The following is a 20,901-nucleotide window of genomic DNA, read 5'->3' as shown; positions in this document are numbered from 1 at the left end:
AGGAAATTTGGCATGTCAGCTATGACTCTCACCAACGTTTAAGATGCACCATAGAAAGCATTCTTTCTGGTTGTATCACAGCTTGGTATGGCTCCTGCTCTGCCCAAGACCGCAAGAAACTACAAAAGGTCGTGAATGTAGCCCAATCCATCACGCAAACCAGCCTCCCATCCATTGAATCTGTCTACACTTCCTGCTGCCTCGGCAAAGCAGCCAGCATAATTAAGGACCCCACGCACCCCGGACATTCTCTCTTCCACCTTCTTCCTTCAGGAAAAAGATACAAAAGGCTGAGGTCACGTACCAACCGACTCAAGAACAGCTTCTTCCCTGCTGCTGTCAGACTTTTGAATGGACTTACCTTGCATTAAGTTGATCTTTCTCTACACCTGAGCTATGACTGTAACACTACATGCTGCACTCTCTCGTTTCCTTCTCTATGAACGATATGTTTTGTCTGTATAGCGCACAAGAAACAATACTTTTCATTGTATGTTAATACATGTGACAATAATAAATCAAACAGGCTATGTTGGGAGTATAGTGTGGCAGAACTGAACCCAGTCTCTTCTATTCTCAACGTGCTCTCAGTGAGATCACACTTAAGAGTACTCTGCACAGTTCTGGTTTCTATATTACAAATAAACATGATATGGAAGGACTGGACAAAGTATTTAAAAATGACAAGGATGATACCATAACTAAGAGGGTACAACTATCAGGAAAGACTGAACAGGCTGAAAAGTGACTTGGAAAAGTTATTTAAAATGTTGAAGTTGAGCAGAGTAGACCTTAGAGAGCATGCTTCCAACTGTGGGGGAGCTCGGGATGAGGAACCACATAAATGCAGGTTGGTCACTAATAAATCCAGTCAGGAGAAACTTGTTTACTGAGAGTAGTGAGAATGTGAAACTCGACAATTACACTGCACGATATTTTCCACAATTGGAGTGCGTTCAAAACACATTTTTTTAAAAAACACTATAATGTTTTGATGAAATGCTAATAACAAGAATGGATGTCAAACACTTTAACAAATGGGCGTTGACTTACTTTCTTCCCAGCCCACAACTTATTCAAAGCACCCATTTCAAATGGATTCTTATCTGATGATCTAAGATGAAAATACAGTAAGAGTGGGAGAAAGTACCTCTTTTACCTCATTTGCATTGTTATGCTCTGCTCCAACCACTCTCAAAACACCAGTGTCACAGGCCTACACTGCTTTTCTCTCTGCTTTGTGCCTGTCCTGGTCCCTCCACATTGATGCTATAGTTAAGAAAGCCCACCTACGCCCATATTTTCTCAAGAGACTAAGGAAATTTGGCATGTCCGCTTCGACTCTCACCAACTTTTACAGATGCACCGTAGAAAGCATTATTTCTGGTTGTATCACAGCTTGGTATGGCTCCTGCTCTGCCCAAGACTGCAAAAAATTACAAAGGATAATGAACGTAGCCCAGTCCATCACGCAAACCAGTCTCCTATTCATTGACTCTGTCTACACTTCCCACTGCCTCGGAAAAGCAGCCAGCATAATCAAGGACTCCACGCACCCCAGACATACTCTATTCCACGTACCAACTAACTCAAGAACAGCTTCTTCCCTGCTGTCATCAGACTTTTGAATGGACCTACCTCGCATGAAGTTGATTTTTCTCTAAACCCTAGCTATGACTGTAACACTACATTCTGCACTCTCCCCTTTCCTTCTCGATATACGCTATGCTTTATCTGTACAGCGCGCAAGAAATAATACTTTTCACTGTATGTTAATACATGTGACAAAATCAAATCAAATCAGAGAACCAGACATTCCCCAAACATACAGCTCAGGAAATTCAGCCCTCTTGCTGTTGTGACAATACACATTGCAACTGCAACATAAGAAATAGGAGCAGGAGTAGGCCATCTGGCCCCTCAAGCCTGCTCCGCCATTCAATAAGATCATGGTTGATCTTTTCGTGGACTCAGCTCCACTTACCCGCCCGCTCACCATAACCCTTAATTCCTTTACTGTTCAAAAATGTATCTATCCTTGCCTTAAAAACATTCAATGAGGTAGCCTCAACTGCTTCACTGGGCAGGGAATTCCAGATTCACAACCCTTCGGGTGAAGAAGTTCAAAGAACAAAGAAAATTACAGCACAGGAATAGGCCCTTCGATCCTCCAAGCCTGCAACGACCATGCTGCCCGACTTAACTAAAAACCCCTACCCTTCCAGGGACCATATCCCTCTATTCCCATCCTATTCATGAATTTGTCAAGATGCCCCTTAAAAGTCACTACCGTATCCGCTTCCACTACCTCCCCCGGCAGTGAGTTCCAGGCGCCCACCACCTTCTGTGTAAAAAATCTGCCTCGTACATCTCCTTGAAACCTTGCCCCTCGCACCTTAAACCTGTGCCCCTAGTAATTGACTCTTCCACCATGGGAAAAAGTTTTCGACTATCCACTCTGTCCATGCTTCTCATAATCTTGTAGACTTCTATCAGGTTGCCCCTTAACCTCCGTCGTTCCAGTGAGAACAAACCAAGTTTCTCCAACCTCTCCTCATAGCTGATGCCCTCCATACCAGGCAACATCCTGGTGAATCTTTTCTGTACCCTCTCCAAAGCCTTCACATTCTCAACTCAAGTCCTAAATCTGCTCCCTCTTATTTTGAGGCTATGCCCCCTAGTTCTAGTTTCACTCACCAGTTGAAACAACTTCCCTGCTTCTATCTTATCTATTCCCTTCATAATCTTATATGTTTCTATAAGATCTCCCCTCATTCTTCTGAATTCCAATGAGCATAGCCCCAGTCTACTCAGTCTTTTCTCATAAGCCAACCCTCTCAACTCCAGAATCAACTTATGAATCTCCTCTGCACCCCCTCCAGTGCCAGTATATCTTTTCTCAAGTAAGGAGACCAAAACTGTACACAGTACACCAGGTATGGCCTCACCAGCACCCTATGCAGCTGCAACATAACCTCACTGTTTTAAACTCCACCCCTCTAGGAATGAAGGACAAAATTCCATTTGCCTTCTTAATTACCTGCTGCACCTGCAAACCAACTCCTTGTGATTCTTGCACAAGGACACCCAGGTCCCTCTGCACAGCAGCATGCTGCAATTTTTTACCATTTAAATAATAGTCCATTTTGTTGTTATTCCTACCAAAATGGATCTCACATTTACCAACATTGTACTCCATCTGCCAGACCCTTGCCTACTCACTTAGACAATCTATATCCCTTTGCAGACTTTACTCTACCACGCATCTTAGTGCCATCTGCAAACTTTGACACTCTACACTTGGTCCCCAACTCCAATGCATCGCTATATCAACACACCACTGTTTTAATCAACAACTTGTATTAATGCAGCTTTTTAAATGTAAAAAAATGACCCAAGACTTCACAAGGAGCATCATGAAGCAAAATTAGATACTGAGGCAATATTGGGACAAATGGCCAAAACTTGGTCTAAGAGGTAGGTTTTAACATAGAAACTAGAAACAGGAGTAGGCCATTCAGCCCTTCAAGCCTGCTCCACCATTCATCTCGATCATGTTTTTCCGGTTGGAGGAAGGTAACTAGTGGCGTGCCGCAGGGATCGGTACTCGGGCCGCAACTGTTTACCATTTATATAGATGATCTGGAGGAGGGGACGGAGTGTAGGGTAACGAAGTTTGCAGACGACACAAAGATAAGTGGAAAAGTGAATCGTGTGGAGGACGGAGAAGATCTGCAGAGAGATTTGGACAGGCTGAGTGAGTGGGCGAGGATATGGCAAATGGAGTATAACGTTGAGAAATGCGAGGTTATACACTTTGGAGGAAATAATAACAAATGGGATTACTATCTCAATGGAAACAAATTAAAACATGCTACCGTGCAAAGGGACCTGGGGGTCCTTGTGCATGAGACGCAAAAGCCCAGTCTGCAGGTACAACAGGTGATCAAGAAGGCAAATGGGATGTTGGCCTATATTGCGAGGGGGATAGAATATAAAAGCAGGGATGTCTTGATGCACCTGTACAGGGCATTGGTGAGGCCGCAGCTGGAATACTGTGTGCAGTATTGGTCCCCTTATATGAGGAAGGATATATTGGCATTGGAGGGAGTGCAGAGAAGGTTCACCAGGTTGATACCGGAGATGAGGGGTTTGGATTATGAGGAGAGGCTGAGGAGATTGGGTTTGTACTCGTTGGAGTTTAGAAGGATGAGGGGGGATCTTATGGAGACTTATAAGATAATGCGGGGGCTGGATAGGGTGGAGGCGGAGAGATTCTTTCCACTTAGTAAGGAAGTTAAAACTAGAGGACACAGCCTCAAAATAAAGGGGGGTCGGTTTAAGACAGAGTTGAGGAGGAACTTCTTCTCCCAGAGGGTGGTGAATCTCTGGAATTCTCTGCCCACTGAGGTGGTGGAGGCTACCTCGCTGAATATGTTTAAAGCGCGGATGGATGGATTCCTGATCGGTAAGGGAATTAAGGGTTATGGGGATCAGGCGGGTAAGTGGTACTGATCCACGTCAGATCAGCCATGATCTTACTGAATGGCGGGGCAGGCTCGAGGGGCTAGATGGCCTACTCCTGCTCCTATTTCTTATGTTCTTATGTTCTTATGGCTGATCATCGAATATCCTGATTCCCCCTTTCTCCCATGTCCTTTGATCCCTTTAGCCCCAAGAGATATATCTAATTCTTCTTGAAATCAGACAAGGTTTCGGTCTCAACTACATTCTGTGGTAGTGAATTCCACACATTCACCACTCTCTGGGTGAAGAAATTTCTCCTCACCTCAGTTCTAAAAGGTTTACCCCTTATCCTCAAACTATGACCCCTAGTCTCGGAACCCCCCGCACGCACCCCCCCCCCCCCTCCATTGGGAACATTCTTTCTGAATCTATCCTGTCTAACCCTGTTAGAATTTTATAAGTTTCTATCAGATCCCCTCTCACTCTTCTAAACTCCAGTGAATATAATCCTAACCAACTTAGTCCCTCCTCATATGACAGACCTGCCATCCCAGGAATCAGCCTGGTAAACCTTCGCTGTACTCACTCAATAGCAAGGACAGAATTCCTCAGATAAGGACACCAAAACAATACTCCAGGTGTGGCCTCACCAATGTCCTATAGAATTGCAGCAAAAAATCCCAATCCCAATACTCAAATCCTCTCACTATGGAGGCCAACTTACCATTTGCCTTCTTTGCTGCCTGCTGCACCTGCGCATTTACTTTCAGTGACTGATGCACAAGGACACCAAGGTCTCGTTGAGTATCCACCTCTCTCAATTTACACCCATTCAAGTCATAATCTGTCTTCCTATTATTGCTACCAAAGTGGATAACCTCACATTTATCCACATTATGCTGCATCTGTCATGCAGATACCCACACACTCAGCCTGTCCAAGTCACACTGAAGCATCTCTGCATCCTGCTCACAACTCACCTCCCACCCAATTTTTTATCATCTACAAATTTGGAGATAATACATCCAGTTCCCTCTTCCAAAACATTAACATATAATGTGAACTGTGGGGTCCTAGCACAGATCCCTGCGGACCCCACGAGTCACTGACTGCCAATCCGAAAAAGACCCATTTATGCCAACTCTTTGCCTCCTATCCGCTAACCAGCTTTCTATCCATCTCAAAACATTACCTGCAATCCCATGTGCTTTAACTTTACATAGTAGTCTGTTATGTGAGACCTTTCGAAAGCCTTCTGAAAGTTCAAATAAACCACAACCACTGGTTCTCTTCGGTCAACTCTGCTAGTTACATCCTCAAAGAATTCCAATAGATTCGTCAAGCATGATTTCTCCTTTGTAAATCCATGCTGACTTTGTCTGATTATACCACTGCCTTCCAAATGCCGAGTTATGAAATCCTTGATAATAGACTCTCGCAACTTCCCCAGTACCGACGCTAGGCTCACTGGTCTATAGTTCCCTGTTTTCTCTCTACCTCCTTTTTTGAATAGCAAGCTAACATTAGCTACCCTCCAATCTGTAGGAACCAGTCCAGAGTCCAAAGAATTTTGGAAAAATCCACAAATGGATCTACTATTTCCAGGACCACTTCCTTAAGTACTCTGGGATGAAGGTTATCAGGACCTGGAGATTTATCCACCTTCAATCCCATCAATTTCCCCAAAACCATTTCTCTACTAATGCTGATTTCCTTCAGCTCGTCACTGAAACATGTTTCTCTCAGCACTTCTGGTACATTGCTTCAGTCTTCACAAAGGAAGACATGAATAAAGTACAAATTTAATTCCTTGGCCATTTCTTTATTCCCCGTTATGAATTCTCCTGTTTCTGAATATAAGGGGCCTACATTCGTTTTTGTCAATCTTATTCTCTTTATGTATCTAAAGAAACTTTTACAGTCAGTTTTTATGTTCCCCGCTAGCTTCCCTAAATTTTTCCCTTCTTAATTAATCCCTTGGTCTTCCTTTGAATTTTAAGCTGCTCCAACCCTCAGGCCTATTTTCTTGCCAGTTTGTATGCTTCTTCCTTGAATCTGTTACTATCTAATTTCCCTTGTAAGCCATTGTTTGGCCACAATTCCCTGACCACTCTTGCGCCAAACAGGAATTAACAACTTCTGGAGTTCACCTATTCGTTCTTCAAATGCCTGCCATTGCCTGTCCATTGTCTTTCCTTTCAGTAATGTTTCCCAGTCCATTATGGCCAATTCATGCCTTATACCATCATAGATCATTATCTTTATTGAGATTCAGGATCCTGGTCTCAGAATCAACTACGTCACTGTCCACCTGACAAAGAATTCTACCATCTTATGGTCACTCATCCCCAAGGGCACTCTCACACCTAGATTTCCAGCTAATCCTTTCTCATTGCACAACACCCAGTCCAAGATGACCTGATCCCTTGTTGGTTCCTCAACACATTGCTCCAGAAAACTATCCCCTATGCACTCCAGAAATGCCTCCTCTATTGTACTGGGACTAATTTAACTCTCCCAATCTATATGTAGATTAAAGTCCTCCATAATCACAGATGTTCCTTTAACACATGCATCTCTGATTTCCTGTCTAATGCTTTTTCCAACATTACCATCATAGTTTGGTGCTCTGTATACCACCCCCACCAATGTTTATTGCCTCTTGTTGTTTCTTAACTCGACCCATACAGATTCCACATCATCCATGCTATCTCTCCTCAATATTGTATCAATATCATCTTTAATCAACAATGCAACTCCATCACCTTTTCATTTCCGCCTGTCCCTCCTAAACACTGAATAGCCCTCAAGGTTTATCTAACAGGAAGCAGAGAGTTGGAATAAATGGGTGCTTTTCTGGTTGGCAGTTGGTGACTAGTGGCGTGCCGCAGGGATCGGTGCTGGGGCCTCAACTGTTTACCATATACATAGACGATCTGGAGGAGGGGACCGAGTGTAGGGTAACAAAGTTTGCGGATGACACAAAGATGAGTGGGAAAGCGAATTGCGTGGAGGATGCGGAAAGTCTGCAGAGAGATTTGGATAGGCTAAGTGAGTGGGCGAGGATCTGGCAGATGGAGTATAACGTTGACAAGTGTGAGGTTATCCACTTTGGAACAAATAATAGTAAAATGGACTATTATTTAAATGGTGAAAAATTACAACATGCTACTGTGCAGAGGGACCTGGGGGTCCTTGTGCATGAATCGCAAAAACTCAGTTTGCAGGTACAGCAGGTGATCAAGAAGGCAAATGGAATGTTGGCCTTTATCGCGAAGGGGATGGAATATAAAAGCAGGAAGGTCTTGCTGCAATTGTACAAGGTACTGGTGAGGCCGCAACTAGAGTATTGTGTGCAATTTTGGTCCCCTTATTTGCGGAAGGATATATTGACCTTGGAGGGAGTACAGAGAAGGTTCACCAGGTTGATACCGGAGATGAGGGGGTTAGCTTATGAGGAGAGATTGAGTAGATTGGGCCTGTACTCGTTGGAGTTTAGAACGCTGAGGGGAGATCTTATAGAGACATATCAGATAATGAAGGGGCTAGACAGGGTAGAGGCAGAGAGATTCTTTCCACCTAGAAAGGAAACAAAAACTAGAGGACACAGCCTCAAAATAAGGGGGAGTCAGTTTAGAACAGAGTTGAGGAGGAACTTCTTCTCTCAGAGGGTAGTGAATCTCTGGAATTCTCTGCCCTTCTCTGCCCATTGAAGCAGTGGAGGCTACCTCGTTAAATATGTTTAAGTCACAGGTAGATAGATTTCTGATCAATAAGGGAATTAAGGGTTATGGGGAGCGGGCGGGTAAGTGGAACTAAACTACTATCAGATCAGCCATGATCTTATTGAATGGCGGGGCAGGCTCGAGGGGCTAGATGGCGTACTCCTGCTCCTATTTCTTATGTTCTTATGTTCTTTAGTTCCCATCCTTGCTCACGTTGGAGCCACGTCTCCATAATGCCAAACTATATCATACCCCTTTACATCTACCTATGCAACTGATTCATCCATTTTGTTTCGAGTGCTCCGTGCATTCAGGTACAAAACCTTAAGGTGAGCACTTTTAACATTTCTTTTCCCTTTCCTGCTATTTTTTACTTGGTCCTTATCTGACTCTGGCTTTTGATTTCTCTGTCTATCACTTTCCTTATTCTCCTTACTGTCTTTTCCTCTTGTTCTTAATTCCCCCTTATCCTGAATCCTTGCAAAGCTTCCCATCCCCCAACCATATGCCCTAGGAATCTGAAACCTTCCCTCTCACACCATCTTTTTAGCCATGTATTCAAAGAACAGTACAGCACAGGAACAGGACCTTTGGCCCACCGACACAGATGTCTCTCTAATCCAATATTTTCTTGCCTCTACGTTATCCATATCCCTCTATTCCCCGCCAATTCATGTATCTATCCAGATGCATCTTGAATGTTGTTACAGAACTGCTTGCACCACCTCCTCCGGCAGCGCGTTCCAGGCATTCACCACCCTTTGTGTGAAAAACCTGCCCCTGACATCTCTTTTATACTTTCCCACTCTCATTTTCAACCTATGCCCCCGAGTAATTGACCCTTCGACCCTGGGAAAAAGATTCTATCCACTCTAATCTTGTAAACTTCTATCAGGTCCCTCCTCATCCTCCCACGCTCCAATGAAAACAATCCAAGTTTGTTCAACATTTAGCTGTAATCCATATCCTCCAAACCAGGCAACATCCTAGTAAATCTCTTCTGCATCCTTTCCAATGCTTCAACATCCTTCCGGTAATGTGAAAACCAGAATTGTACACAATACTCCAAATGCGGCCTAACCAGAGTCTTATACAGCTGCAACATGATTTTCCAATTCCTGTACTCAACGCCCTGACTGATGAAGACCAGCATGTCATACGCCTTCTTGACACCTTGTCCACTTGAGTTGCCATTTTCAGGGAATTGTGGATCTGCATGCCTAGATCCCTCTTCATGCTAATACTTCTAAGGGCTCTACCATTGACTGTATACTTTCCTTCTGCAGTAGACCTTCCAAATCACATCACCTCACATTTGTCCGGGTTAAATTCCACCTACAATCTTTCAGCCCAGGTCTCCAGCTGATTTATATCCTGCTGTATTCTCTGACAGTCCTCCTCACTATCCGCTACTCCCCCAATTTTTGCATCATCTGCAATTTACTAATCAGATCACGTACATTTTCCTCCAAATCATTTATATTTATTACAAATAACAGAGATCTAGCACTGATCCTTGTGGAACACTGCTTGTCACAGACCTCCAGTTAGAAAAATACCCTTCCACTGCTACTCTCTGCTTTCTATGCCCCAGCCAGTTTTGTATCCATCTTATCAGCTCACCTCGGATCTCATATGACTTCACCTTCTGTAGCTGCTTGCCATGAGGAACCTTATCGAAGGCTTTATTAAAGTCCATGTATACAACATCCACTGCCTTCCGTGGTCAATTTTTCTTGTCACTTCCTCAAAGAACTCAGTCAAGTTTGTGAGACGCGATCTCCCCTTCACAAAGCCATGCTGCCTATCGCTAATAAGATGTGAGTACATCCTGTCCCTAAGAATCTTTTCTAAAAATTTCCCCACCACTGATGTAAGGCTCACAGGCCTGTAATTTCCCAGATTGCCTCTTCTGCCCTTCTTAAACAGAGGAACAATGTTAGCTACTCTCCAAGCCTCTGGTACCTCGCCCGTGGCTAAAGAGGATAAAAAGATTTTGGCCAAAGCCTCAGCAATTTCTTCCCTCACCTCTCTCAGTATTCTGGGATAGACCCTATCTGGCCCTGGGGACCTGACCACCTTAATCTTCCTCAAAACCTCCAATACCCCCTCCCTTTTTATCTCAAGATGTCCTAGAATGTCAACATCCTCCTTTCTACACTCACCATCCATAACATCCTACTCCTTTGTGAATACTGATGCAAAGTACTCATTGAGGACCTCACCCACCTCATCTAGCTCCACAAACAAATTCCCTCCACTGTCCTTGAGTGGACCTACCCTTTCCTTAGCTACCCTCTTCCTCCTTACATCCTGCTGTTTCTACTCTGATTATCATAGAAATCATAGAAACCCTACAGTGCAGAAGGAGGCCATTCGGCCCATCGAGTCTGCACCGACCACAATCCCACCCAGGCCCTACCCCCACATATTTACCCACTAATCCCTCTAACCTACGCATCCCAGGACTCTAAGGGGCAATTTTTAACCTGGCCAATCAACCTAACCCGCACATCTTTGGACTGTGGGAGGAAACCGGAGCACCCGGACGAAACCCACGTAGACACGAGGAGAATGTGCAAACTCCACACAGACAGTGACCCGAGCCGGGAATCGAACCCGGGACCCTGGAGCTGTGAAGCAGCAGTGCTAACCACTGTGCTACCGTGCCGCCCTAACTGTGCTACCGTGCCGCCCGATTAGCTGTGGCACAGGTAGTAATCCTGAGATCACTCCTCGGTGAAGTCTCTCTCCTTCCTCTGCTGGATGTTCTTCTCCCGTTTACCTCTGGAGGGGTTCTTCCTCTACCCACTATACAGTCAATGTGACTGCACCAACTTCTCTCAGAATGTTCCTCGTCAAAGTCTCTCTGCTGCCTCTGCTGGAGCATCTTAAAGGAAGAAAGAGATACAGAAAGGCGGAGGGGGTCATGGAGGGAATTTCAGAGCTTAGGGCCTTAACTTCTCGGTCTTTTCGCTAAGATCAAGTGTCAGATCAAGCCCAATTGGAGTGCAATGCCTAATCTTCTCAGCTTGGAACTTGTTTGTCTCTCTTGTGGGGACCTTGAATGAGATTCAATTGGATTATGAATTTGATTTTTGGAGAAAGCAAGGAATGAACTTGTTTGTCTCTCTTGTGGGGACCTTGAATGAGATTCAATTGGATTATGAATTTGATTTTTGGAGAAAGCAAGGAATGGAATTAGGTTTGCCTGGTCCATTCTGAGCATTGGCTTTGTAGCTTTAAGGATGGAGTAAAAATTTAAAAATAAATAAATGGAAGCATAGCCAGCAATTTCTCCCAGAATGTTCCCTGAAGTCTCAGTGAAGCAATTAAAGATTTTTCGAGGGACTGGAAAAGATTTTAGAGGTGGGAGGGGCAAGGCCATGGAGGGACTTGAAAGCATTCACTGCAGCAACAATCAATGCCATGAAATGAAAGTACACTGGTTCACAAAGGCAAGTCTGGATGAGAAGCCATTCATCCCATCCAGCCCATTCGATCACAGAAACCTACAATTCCCCAATTCCCCGAACTGCCTCTTGCTTGACTCCAGGTTTTCTCTTCCTCTATCCTACCCAGAACACTGACTATTCCGGGTAATTATGATTGTGCCAGCCGTGCCTTTTCCCAAGTTTGTTTCCAATGCTCTTTGTCCCACAGTCATGTTTCAACTGGATCAAAAAGATATCCTGTTCGTCTACAACTATAAAGTTACCATTTATTTGAAATTAAAACAGAAAATGCTGCACCACAAATCAGGCAGCACCGTGAAGAGAGAAAGGTAGGATTCAGATTTCAACAGAAAGCCACTCATTTTCCTCCTTTTTCTCAATCTTTTCACAGAATTCAGTTTCTTTCTCGGATTGACTGAGCACTCGACTTTGCACAATGCCCAGCAAGACAACCTGAATCTAATACATCTCACATTTTCCAATTGGTGTTGAATGAACATGGCCTCCTGAATGTGCCAGGAAGCTGAGACTGTCTGAACCTAACATTTAAAACCTTCACCCTATTAAAAGGAAAACAAAAATCAATTCAACTGGTCAGCACATTGAAACCAAAATGTGTAGACAGTGACTGATGGGGACAGATAAAATGTCACAAAGGTTTCAGTAAAGTGTAACAATAATTGTCTGAAATTTTCAGCTATTTAACCCTTGGAATTTCAATAAGATAATGGTAAGCATGTGAATGTATCATACTACATAATTTTTTATTCATTTATGGGATATGAGCATCACTGGCTGGCCAGCGTTTATTGCCTATCCTTAATTGCCCTTGAACTGAGTGGCTTGCTAGGTCATTTCAGAGAGCAGTTAGGAGTCAACCACATTGCTGTGGCTCTGGAGTCACATGTAGGCCAGACCGGGTAAGGACGGCAGATTTCTTTCCATAAAGGACATTAGTGAACCAGATGGATTTTTACAACACAGTGCCACAGTGGTTAGAGCTACTGCTTCACAAGACCAGGGACCCAGGTTCAATTCCCGGCTTAGGTCACTGTCTCTGTGGAGTCTGCATGTTCTCCCCATGTCTGCATGGGTTTCCTTCGGGTGCTCCGTTTCCTCCCAGAGTCTAAAGACGTGCTGGTTAGATGCATTGGCTATGCTAAATTCTCCCTCAGTGTATCCGAAAAGGCGCCAGAGTGTGGCGACTAGGGGATTTTGACAGTAACTTCATTGCAGTGTTGATGTAAGCCTACTTGTGATGCTAATAAATAAATATAAATACAATGGTTTCCATGAACTGTCTTCAAAACTTGAGTTGTGTGGAGAGAATTTTCTTCAATATAATTATATGTTGATCTATAATATGCATATTTTAATAATAATATACTAAATGTTAAGCTGCTTTATTGGTGCTTTGCTCTTGTTGGCATCTGGGATCATATTAATCTTCAAATGTCAAAATGGGTTCCCACTGGAAAATAGTTTGGGAGTAACTATACTAGATACCTCCCTCTGAGGAAGAGGGAGTAATGTGTGGTGATAAATTAAAAATAGGATGAGTTATTTGACATGGTGTACATCTCATGATTTCCATATTTACTCTGGAACAACCTTTTGCCCATGGACTGGAATTTTGTGTAGAAGCAGGGAGAATGAGAGTCTGAGTAGTTTAATGATAATAAATTGCACACCTCAATTAAGAGCATTACAGGAGAATCAAAGAAGCATACAGTAAAGCAGCTTTGTATTTCTTCTCTTTTGCAGTGGTACCAATAAGGTATAAGCCTCATGACAAAAACACAATGTAATGTTTAATGCAGTCACCTGCCAATACTCTTGATTAAGCCTTTTTGCCTTTCAGTCTCCTGCTTTATTTGTGCTAATCTTTCCGTCCTCTTCAGTTTATCCCAGAACTGCTGGGCTTTGAGACACTGTTCTAGCCTCTCCTGTTCTTCCTGATGTTTAACCAGCATTAATGCTGCAATTTTCCGATCCCGTTCAGGAATGATCACATTGGTTTCCCTTCGGATCTCACTGACAAGTTTGTCCAGTTTCTTTGCTGTGGCAGGGGACTGCCTTAGATCACCTAGACTGGTGTTCTTCCGAAAATACCCACTCACGCTGGTGTCCTCTGAACTCTTCCTTCTCTGCTGTGCAGGCGCCCACACGTCCACTGATCTTTTGCTTTCTTCTCTTGAAATTGCCCAACCCGATGGCGTGTTCTTATCATCTGGTAGAGGAGCCTTTGAAGATCTTTGGTCTTCGTGAAGAGCATCCAGAACATGATTGTTGGGGAATCCAGATTCATTTGTAGATTTCGGAGCAGGGAATTTCATAAAAGTTGGGATGGGTGTTCTTCTGGCTTTTTCTTCCTCTATGATGCACTGTCTCTCTTCTCTGCACTCTGTAAATTTAACAGTAAAATTATCTCATCAACTAGCAGATGTACGAAAAGCAGCCTGCAGCCACTTATTATAACATAAAATAGATGAGCATACCAACAACATAGAACCCAGATTTCATAATTAAAACAAGTTTTGTTCCATATATTAGAAAAAATACTCATCCCAATTCAGCGAGAGAAAAAGAACTTACATTTATATAAACATCTTTTACCAGGCTAGGGTGCTGCTAATTGTTTTACAGCCAATGAAGTATTTATGAAGTGTAGTCACTATTATAAAAGGAAATTCAGCAGCCAATTTACTTATAGGAAGCAATAATGAGGTAAATGACTAGATCATCTGTTTTAATAATATTAGTTGAGGGATAAATATTAACCAAGAGACCAAGGAAATTTCCCCTGATCCTTTTGAGCAAAGCCGTGGGAATATTATTTTACATTCACCTGGGATGACTAACAGGATCTGGATTAACATTTCAGCAGAAAGATGGCACCTCCTACAATGCAGCACTACCTCAGAACTGCATTGAAGTGTTAGCCTGGAAGATTATTATTCAAATCTTTGGAGTGGGACATGAATGAATTCACACTTTTCTGACTCAGAGGTAAGATGATGAAATAAATCAAGGCTGACACTTTATGAAGTACAAGACTAAGCAGAAAAACAATGTTTTCCTAATTAGGACTGACAATACTGTCAAACGGAGAATATTTTGGTATTAAATTTCACACAATTTGAAATAGATACAGAATTTTAAAGCAATGGGCTTGGCTAGCTGTAGCTGAGAAAGTCCCTTCATTTCAGTCACGTCATTGCCAAAACAAAGACTGATCCAGTTGGATCAAGTTTTCAATGAGACAACACTAACCAATGTAGTTTGCTCTTCTGCCAGTACTCAAATGGATTAAAGTCTGCATATTGGCTGGGCAATTCTTAATATATATCAGCTCACAGACTGGAGGAAGTATAGAAGGATACAGCAGAGGAAGCCATTCAGCCAATCATGTCTATGCTGCCTCTTTGAAAGAACTCTCCAATTACTTCCACATCACATCCCTGCACTTTCCCCATATCCATGTAAATTATTTCTCCTTTAGCTATTTATCCAATTCTCTTTGAATGCTATGATTCAGTAAGTAGTCTCACAACACCAGGTTAAAGTCCAACAGGTTTATTTGGTAGCACAAGCTTCTGGAGCGCTGCTCCCTCACCAGGTGAGTGCCTGGAATGCAACTCCATGTCAATGCTGTGACTGAATGTGCTTCTCCAACAGCTGTGCATTCCAGGTGACAACAACTCACTGTATAAAAAAAGTTTCCTCACATCCTCTCTGATTCTTTTTGCCAATCACAGTAAATCTGTGTCCTCTGTTTACTGAACCTTCAATCACTAGAAAAAAGTTTTCCTAATTTACCGTCAAAACTCTTCAGAATATTGTGCACCTCTATCAAATCTCCTCTTCAACCTCTCTGCTCTCAGAGAGGCATTAGCAACTCACACATACACTTCATGTTTAAATGAAAACAAAATGACCCAGAGCGCTCCACAGAATCATTATCAACATTTTTACACTCAGCCACGTAACAATTACTTGCATTTATGTAGTGCTTTCAACGTAGCAAAATGTTATTTAAGGAGCTGTAAGATGGTCAAAAGCTTGATCAGAAAGGTAGATTTTAAGGAGTCTTAAAAAGGAGAAAAATAGGTTGACAATAAATAAGATTTTGGGAGAGAATTCAGAAGTTTAAGTACTTAACTGAAGGTACAGCTGCCAATGGTGGAATGATTCAAATCAAGCCTATGCAAGTATCCAAATCAGAGGAGCACAATATGAGAGGTGACGGTTAGAGGAGAGAGAGAGTGGTGAAGCAAAGGAGGATGGGAATTTTATGATTGGGGGATGTCAGACCAGGAGCCAATGTAGAGCAGCGAGCACCGGAGCGATCAGTGAATGGGGCCTGCAGCAAATTAGAATACAGGCAGTGAAATTTTAGATGAGTCCATGTTTATATAGTGAGATAAAACAGTTAGGAGACCATTGGAATAGCCTAGTTTACAGGCAAGGCAAAGATAACCCCATCAACTTCAGTCTCTTCACATAAAGTTAAAAGTTTATTTATTAGTCACAAGTAAGGCTTACATTAACACTGCAATGAAGTTACTGTGAAATTCCCTTAGCCTCATAGCCTCATTCCTGGTACTATTCTGGTAAAACTCTTCTGCACCCAAAGGCCTTGACGACTGTTCTAAAGTGCAGTCCTCAGATGAACACAGTACTCTATTTGAGGCTTAACCAGTGTTTGATAAAGGGTCAGCATAACTTCCGTGCTTTTGTATTTTTATGCTTCCGTTAATAAAACCAGGAGTCTTGTGCTTTTTTTTTAAAGCAGTTTTCTAAACTTGTCCAGCCACCTTCAAAGATTTTTTTAAAATATTCTTTGACAGGATGTGAGCATCACTGATTAGGCCAGCATTTATTGCCCATCCCTAACTGCCCTTGAGATGGCAGTGATGAGCTGCCTTCTTGAACCACTGTAGTCCATGTGGGGTAGGTACACCACAGCGCCGTTAGGAAGAACCAGGATTTTGACCTAATGACAGCGAAGAAGCGGTGATATTGTTGCAAGTCAGGGTAGTGTGTGGCTTGGAGGGGAATTGACAGGTGATGGTGTTCCCATGCATCTGCTGCCCTTGTCCTTCTTGGTGGCAGAGGTTGCAAGCTTGGAAGGTGCTGTTGAAGGAGCCTTGGTGGGTTGCTGCAGTGCTATAGATGGTATACATTGCTGCCACCATGCACCGGTGGTGGAGAGAGTGAATATTGAAGGTGGGTGGATGGGGTGCCAAACAAGCGGGCTGCTTTGTCCTGGATGGTGTCAAGCTTCTTCATTGTTGGAGCTGCAACCACTCAGGCAAGTGGAGAGTATTCCATCACACTCCTGACTTGTGCCTTGCAGATAGGATTTGGGGAGTCAGGAGGTGAATTACTTAATGAGATTCCCAGCCTCTGCCCTGCTCTTGTAGCCACAGTATTCATATGACCAGTCCAGTTCAATTTCTGGTCAATGATGTTGATAGTGGGGAATTCAGCAATGGTGATGCCACTGAATGTCAAGGGGTGATGGTTAGATTCTCTCTTGTTGGAGATGGTCATTGCCTGGCACTTGAGTAGCACAAAAGTAACTTGCCATTTCGCAGCCCAAGCTACATTTCCTTTCTTTAAAATTGTACCATCAGTTTATGTTGCTTCTCCTCGTTCTTCCTCAGAGTGTATCACCTCACACCGCTCGGCTTTAAATTATATCAGCCATGCATCTGCCCATTTCACCATGAAATTTATTATCCTCCTTATTGTTTACAATATTTCCAAATTTTGGACCACTGCAAATGTCAATACTACCTTGGATTACAGCATACAAGTTGATCCGGTGTATAAGTCGACCATACTTATCCAGCCCCAGGAATAGCATTGCTGCATACTCAGCCTATAAAACGCAGGAACAGCTGTGTTTTTGTGAGCTCTGACATTACTCCGCTCTTAATCCTTCCTTTTATCCTGATGCACAACCTGTAATAGTTGATCCTGATGTGTATAATCGGTGCAATGTTTGAGGAAGATCCTTTTTTGACTGCAGGAAGCCGAGTTAAGTGGAAAAAATCCTTGTTTGTGTGATGCAGTTGGAGCTGACTGGGGTGTAAGGCCCAGTTTACGGTGGTGATGTCACTGATGACCAGGCCCATGCTTGGGTGGTGCTGTTGGCGCCAAGATGACAAAAATATGGAAGACTTTTTTTACTCTGCGGCACAGATTATGAGCACTCACCATGAGGAATTGCAAGATTTCCTACAATGAATGGTGCCGAGATGATAATCCTTTGAGTCGAGAGGGAGCTTTCCTCAGTGAGGGTCACCTTCGATCCATGGAAATCCTGTATCATATGTTGAACATCTTAAGTTTATGGGCACAGTGGTTAGCACTGCTGCCTCACAGTGCCAGGCACCCAGATTCGATTCCCGGCTTGGGTCAGTGTGTGTGTGGAGTTTGCACGTTCTTCCCTGACTGTGTAGGTTTCCTCCAGGTGCTCCAATTTCCTCCCCCAGTCCAAAGATGTATAGGTTAGATGGATTGGCTATGCTCAATTGCCCTTTAGTGTAAAAGATGTGTAGGTTAGGTGAATTAGCCATGGTAAATGCATGGGGTTACAGAGATATGGCAGAAGGGAGGCCCTGGGTGCAATGTTCTTTCGAAGAGTCGGTGCAGACGCCTCTTCCTGCACTGTAGGTATTTTCAGTCGAGGCGACATGGCCGCATGAGGATGTTCATGAGCTAGTCCCCCCATGAAGAGGAAGAGCTGCAGTGACATTCCCAGCTGATTTTGAGAACTGGCTGCCGTGCTTCCACAATTTTAATTGAGGGCTGGTTGTCTCGAGTTCATGATCCGGTCACAGCTTAGGCCTTTGCTAACATTAATCCTGAACTTGTTCTCTTGTGATTTTACTCCTGATTAGAATTATAGAATCCCGACAGTGCAAAAAGAAGCCATTTGGCCCAGAGTCTAAGGGCACTTGTTGAGCACAAGAGGCTTGAGTTTTTTTTCTTTTCCTTTGCCTGTTACCCTGCAAATTTGGGATCACTAGCTTTTATATATTTGCTGGTGGCTCTTCCACTGCTCTGCTCTAGAGATGGTAGGTAGAGGGGACCCTGGTTCTCTGACCAAGGTCCCTCTTCTTCCTTGTTAGGGCACACTCCAAATGAGTTGTAGATCCTAAAGGTCGTTCAATACATATTTAATATTGTTAATGTGCTGTAATCCTTGATTTTGCACAGGAGTAAACTTTTACCGCAGCCTTCATTTTGGTTATAGAAAAGATGGCGAGTGCCACAGCAGGGTGGCGGGTGGGTGGATATATGTAGAGGTGGTTGGTATGGACTTAAATCCTCATTTTAGGTGAGGAAAGCTATTGGTGTTGTGTTTTTCTTTGTTTTGTGTTAGTTATTCTGGGTCTAACAAATCCTGTGCTTATCCTACTATGGTGCAGACAAACTAAATATCCTGGATTGCACTGGACTTCTTTTCCTTGCCGTTGGTGGGATGCGGGGAGGTGTGTGCTGGTGCAGGCCCAAGCAATATTGCTCGATCTTTAAGTTAGGAGTGTTTATTTTGCTGCTCTGTGAAAGGATATACACCATAGTGCAACGGTTCCATGGCTGTAGCCTGTTGTCCTGATTCCCCACACTCTTTCTCTGTTTCCTTTCAATATCTGTCCAAAAGGAGAAGCTGACCTCAATGGCAGGGATTATGTCGTCTGATTCTTTGAATTGTTTGTATTGATCTTTGCTGGTCTTCTCCATGTATATTTGTGAAGTGATGATTGTTCTGTACTGTGCTGAATGCTGGAAATTTGTTGTGGATCGTACTGAATATGAAGTTGAAAATTCTCAATAAAAACACTTCTTAAAAAAATGTTACACATTAGAAGCATACACCTCCTAACCCAAAATTTAAAGTTTATTTATTAGTGTCACAAGTTGGCTTACATTCACACTGCAATGAATTTACTGTGAAAATCCCCTAGTCGCCACACTCCGTCGCCTGTTCGGATACACTGAGGGAGAGTTTAGCACAGCCAATGCACCTAACCAGCACATCTTTCAGACTGTGGGAGGAAACCCGTGCAGACACGGGGAGAATGTACAAACTCCACACAGACAGTGGCCCAAGCCGGGAATTGAACCCGGGTTCCTGGCGCTGTGAGGCAGCAGTGCTAACCACTGTGTCACACAATTTTAGTCAATGGCTACTTTTATATCTCTTTGATCTATCCAGAGGGTTCCCAATAAAGAGGAACGATGTGCACTTTGGAGAAGAACACCAATGTGAACAACAGTTAAATTCTTTAAAGGAGGTGAAATTCCTGGGTTTTATGATGGAATCCAGTCCCCTGCCCCAATGAGCACTGGTCGTAGAAGACTTCAAACATACCAGCAAACAACATGCCACCTTAATTAGTCTGAATAAGCTTCCTTTCCTCTCCCAGGCCACCCTAGTGTGAATGTAGTTCACCTTGGTCAGGCCCTGAAACAATTGCAGGAGGAGGAACTTGGATATGCTTGCTCCCCTCCATGCTAGGTGGCTAAAGATCAGGAGAGTAGGATTGAAGTGCAGCCAGAAACTGAGAAACAACCTCGGCAGGTAGTTAAGGTGGGTTGCAATCTCACATATCCTACTTCGATGTGAAACACAAACAGGCAACTTGCGACACCATGAACTGACCAACCAGTCTAATGCCTATATTCACTGAGAGCAACATCCTTGATGGACAAAGGGAGAATTCCTGCATAGAGAACCTCCTGTTATGAACCAGGTCAGATCCCCAGCTTATTGATGGGTCCAGTTAGGGATAGACAAGTGTTGAGATTCAAGACATTTACTAAAAGAATAAAGCTACTTGATTCCGCAGGTTTTGAAAAATAAAAGTAAACTTTACAGTACAAGGCTAGAAAGATAAAACAAAATATCTATCTTATACTCTAACATTCAGGGGTACTATGAGATATATGTAGATGGACTTCAACCCAGATAAATGCGTAGTGGTCCATTTTGGCAGGTCAAATGGGATGAAGGAGTACAATATAAAGGGAAAGACTCTTAGTACGGTAGAGGATCAGAAGGACCTTGGGGTCTGGGTCCATAGGACTCTAAAATCAGCCCCGCAGGTGGAGGAGGTGGTTAAGAAGGCGTATGGTGTGCTGGCCTTTATCAATCGAGGGATTGAGTTTAGGAGTCCGGGGATAATGATGCAGCTATATAAGACCCTCGTCAGACCCCACTTGGAGTACTGTGCTCAGTT

The 20,901-nt window shown here is 43.4% G+C and overlaps 1 protein-coding gene across 1 annotated transcript in view; it reads right to left on the bottom strand.

Moving 5' to 3' along the window:
* LOC144488191 (coiled-coil domain-containing protein 185-like) overlaps positions 1-17,987 on the bottom strand; it is a 35,888-nt gene extending 17,901 nt beyond the window's left edge. The window contains exons 1-2 of the mRNA XM_078206218.1: positions 17,873-17,987; positions 13,472-14,051 (exon numbers count right to left, since the gene is read on the bottom strand). Of these exons, the coding sequence (XP_078062344.1) occupies positions 13,472-14,051; positions 17,873-17,987 (695 nt within the window). The remainder of the gene's footprint in view (positions 1-13,471; positions 14,052-17,872) is intronic.
* Positions 17,988-20,901: the final 2,914 nt, after the last annotated feature.

This window comes from Mustelus asterias, unplaced genomic scaffold (genome assembly GCF_964213995.1).
Source record: "Mustelus asterias unplaced genomic scaffold, sMusAst1.hap1.1 HAP1_SCAFFOLD_1364, whole genome shotgun sequence".
In the NCBI taxonomy this organism is placed as follows: Eukaryota; Metazoa; Chordata; class Chondrichthyes; order Carcharhiniformes; family Triakidae; genus Mustelus; species Mustelus asterias.
The sequence above is the reverse complement of the archived record's forward strand: the minus strand, read 5'-3'. Positions and strand labels throughout refer to the sequence as shown.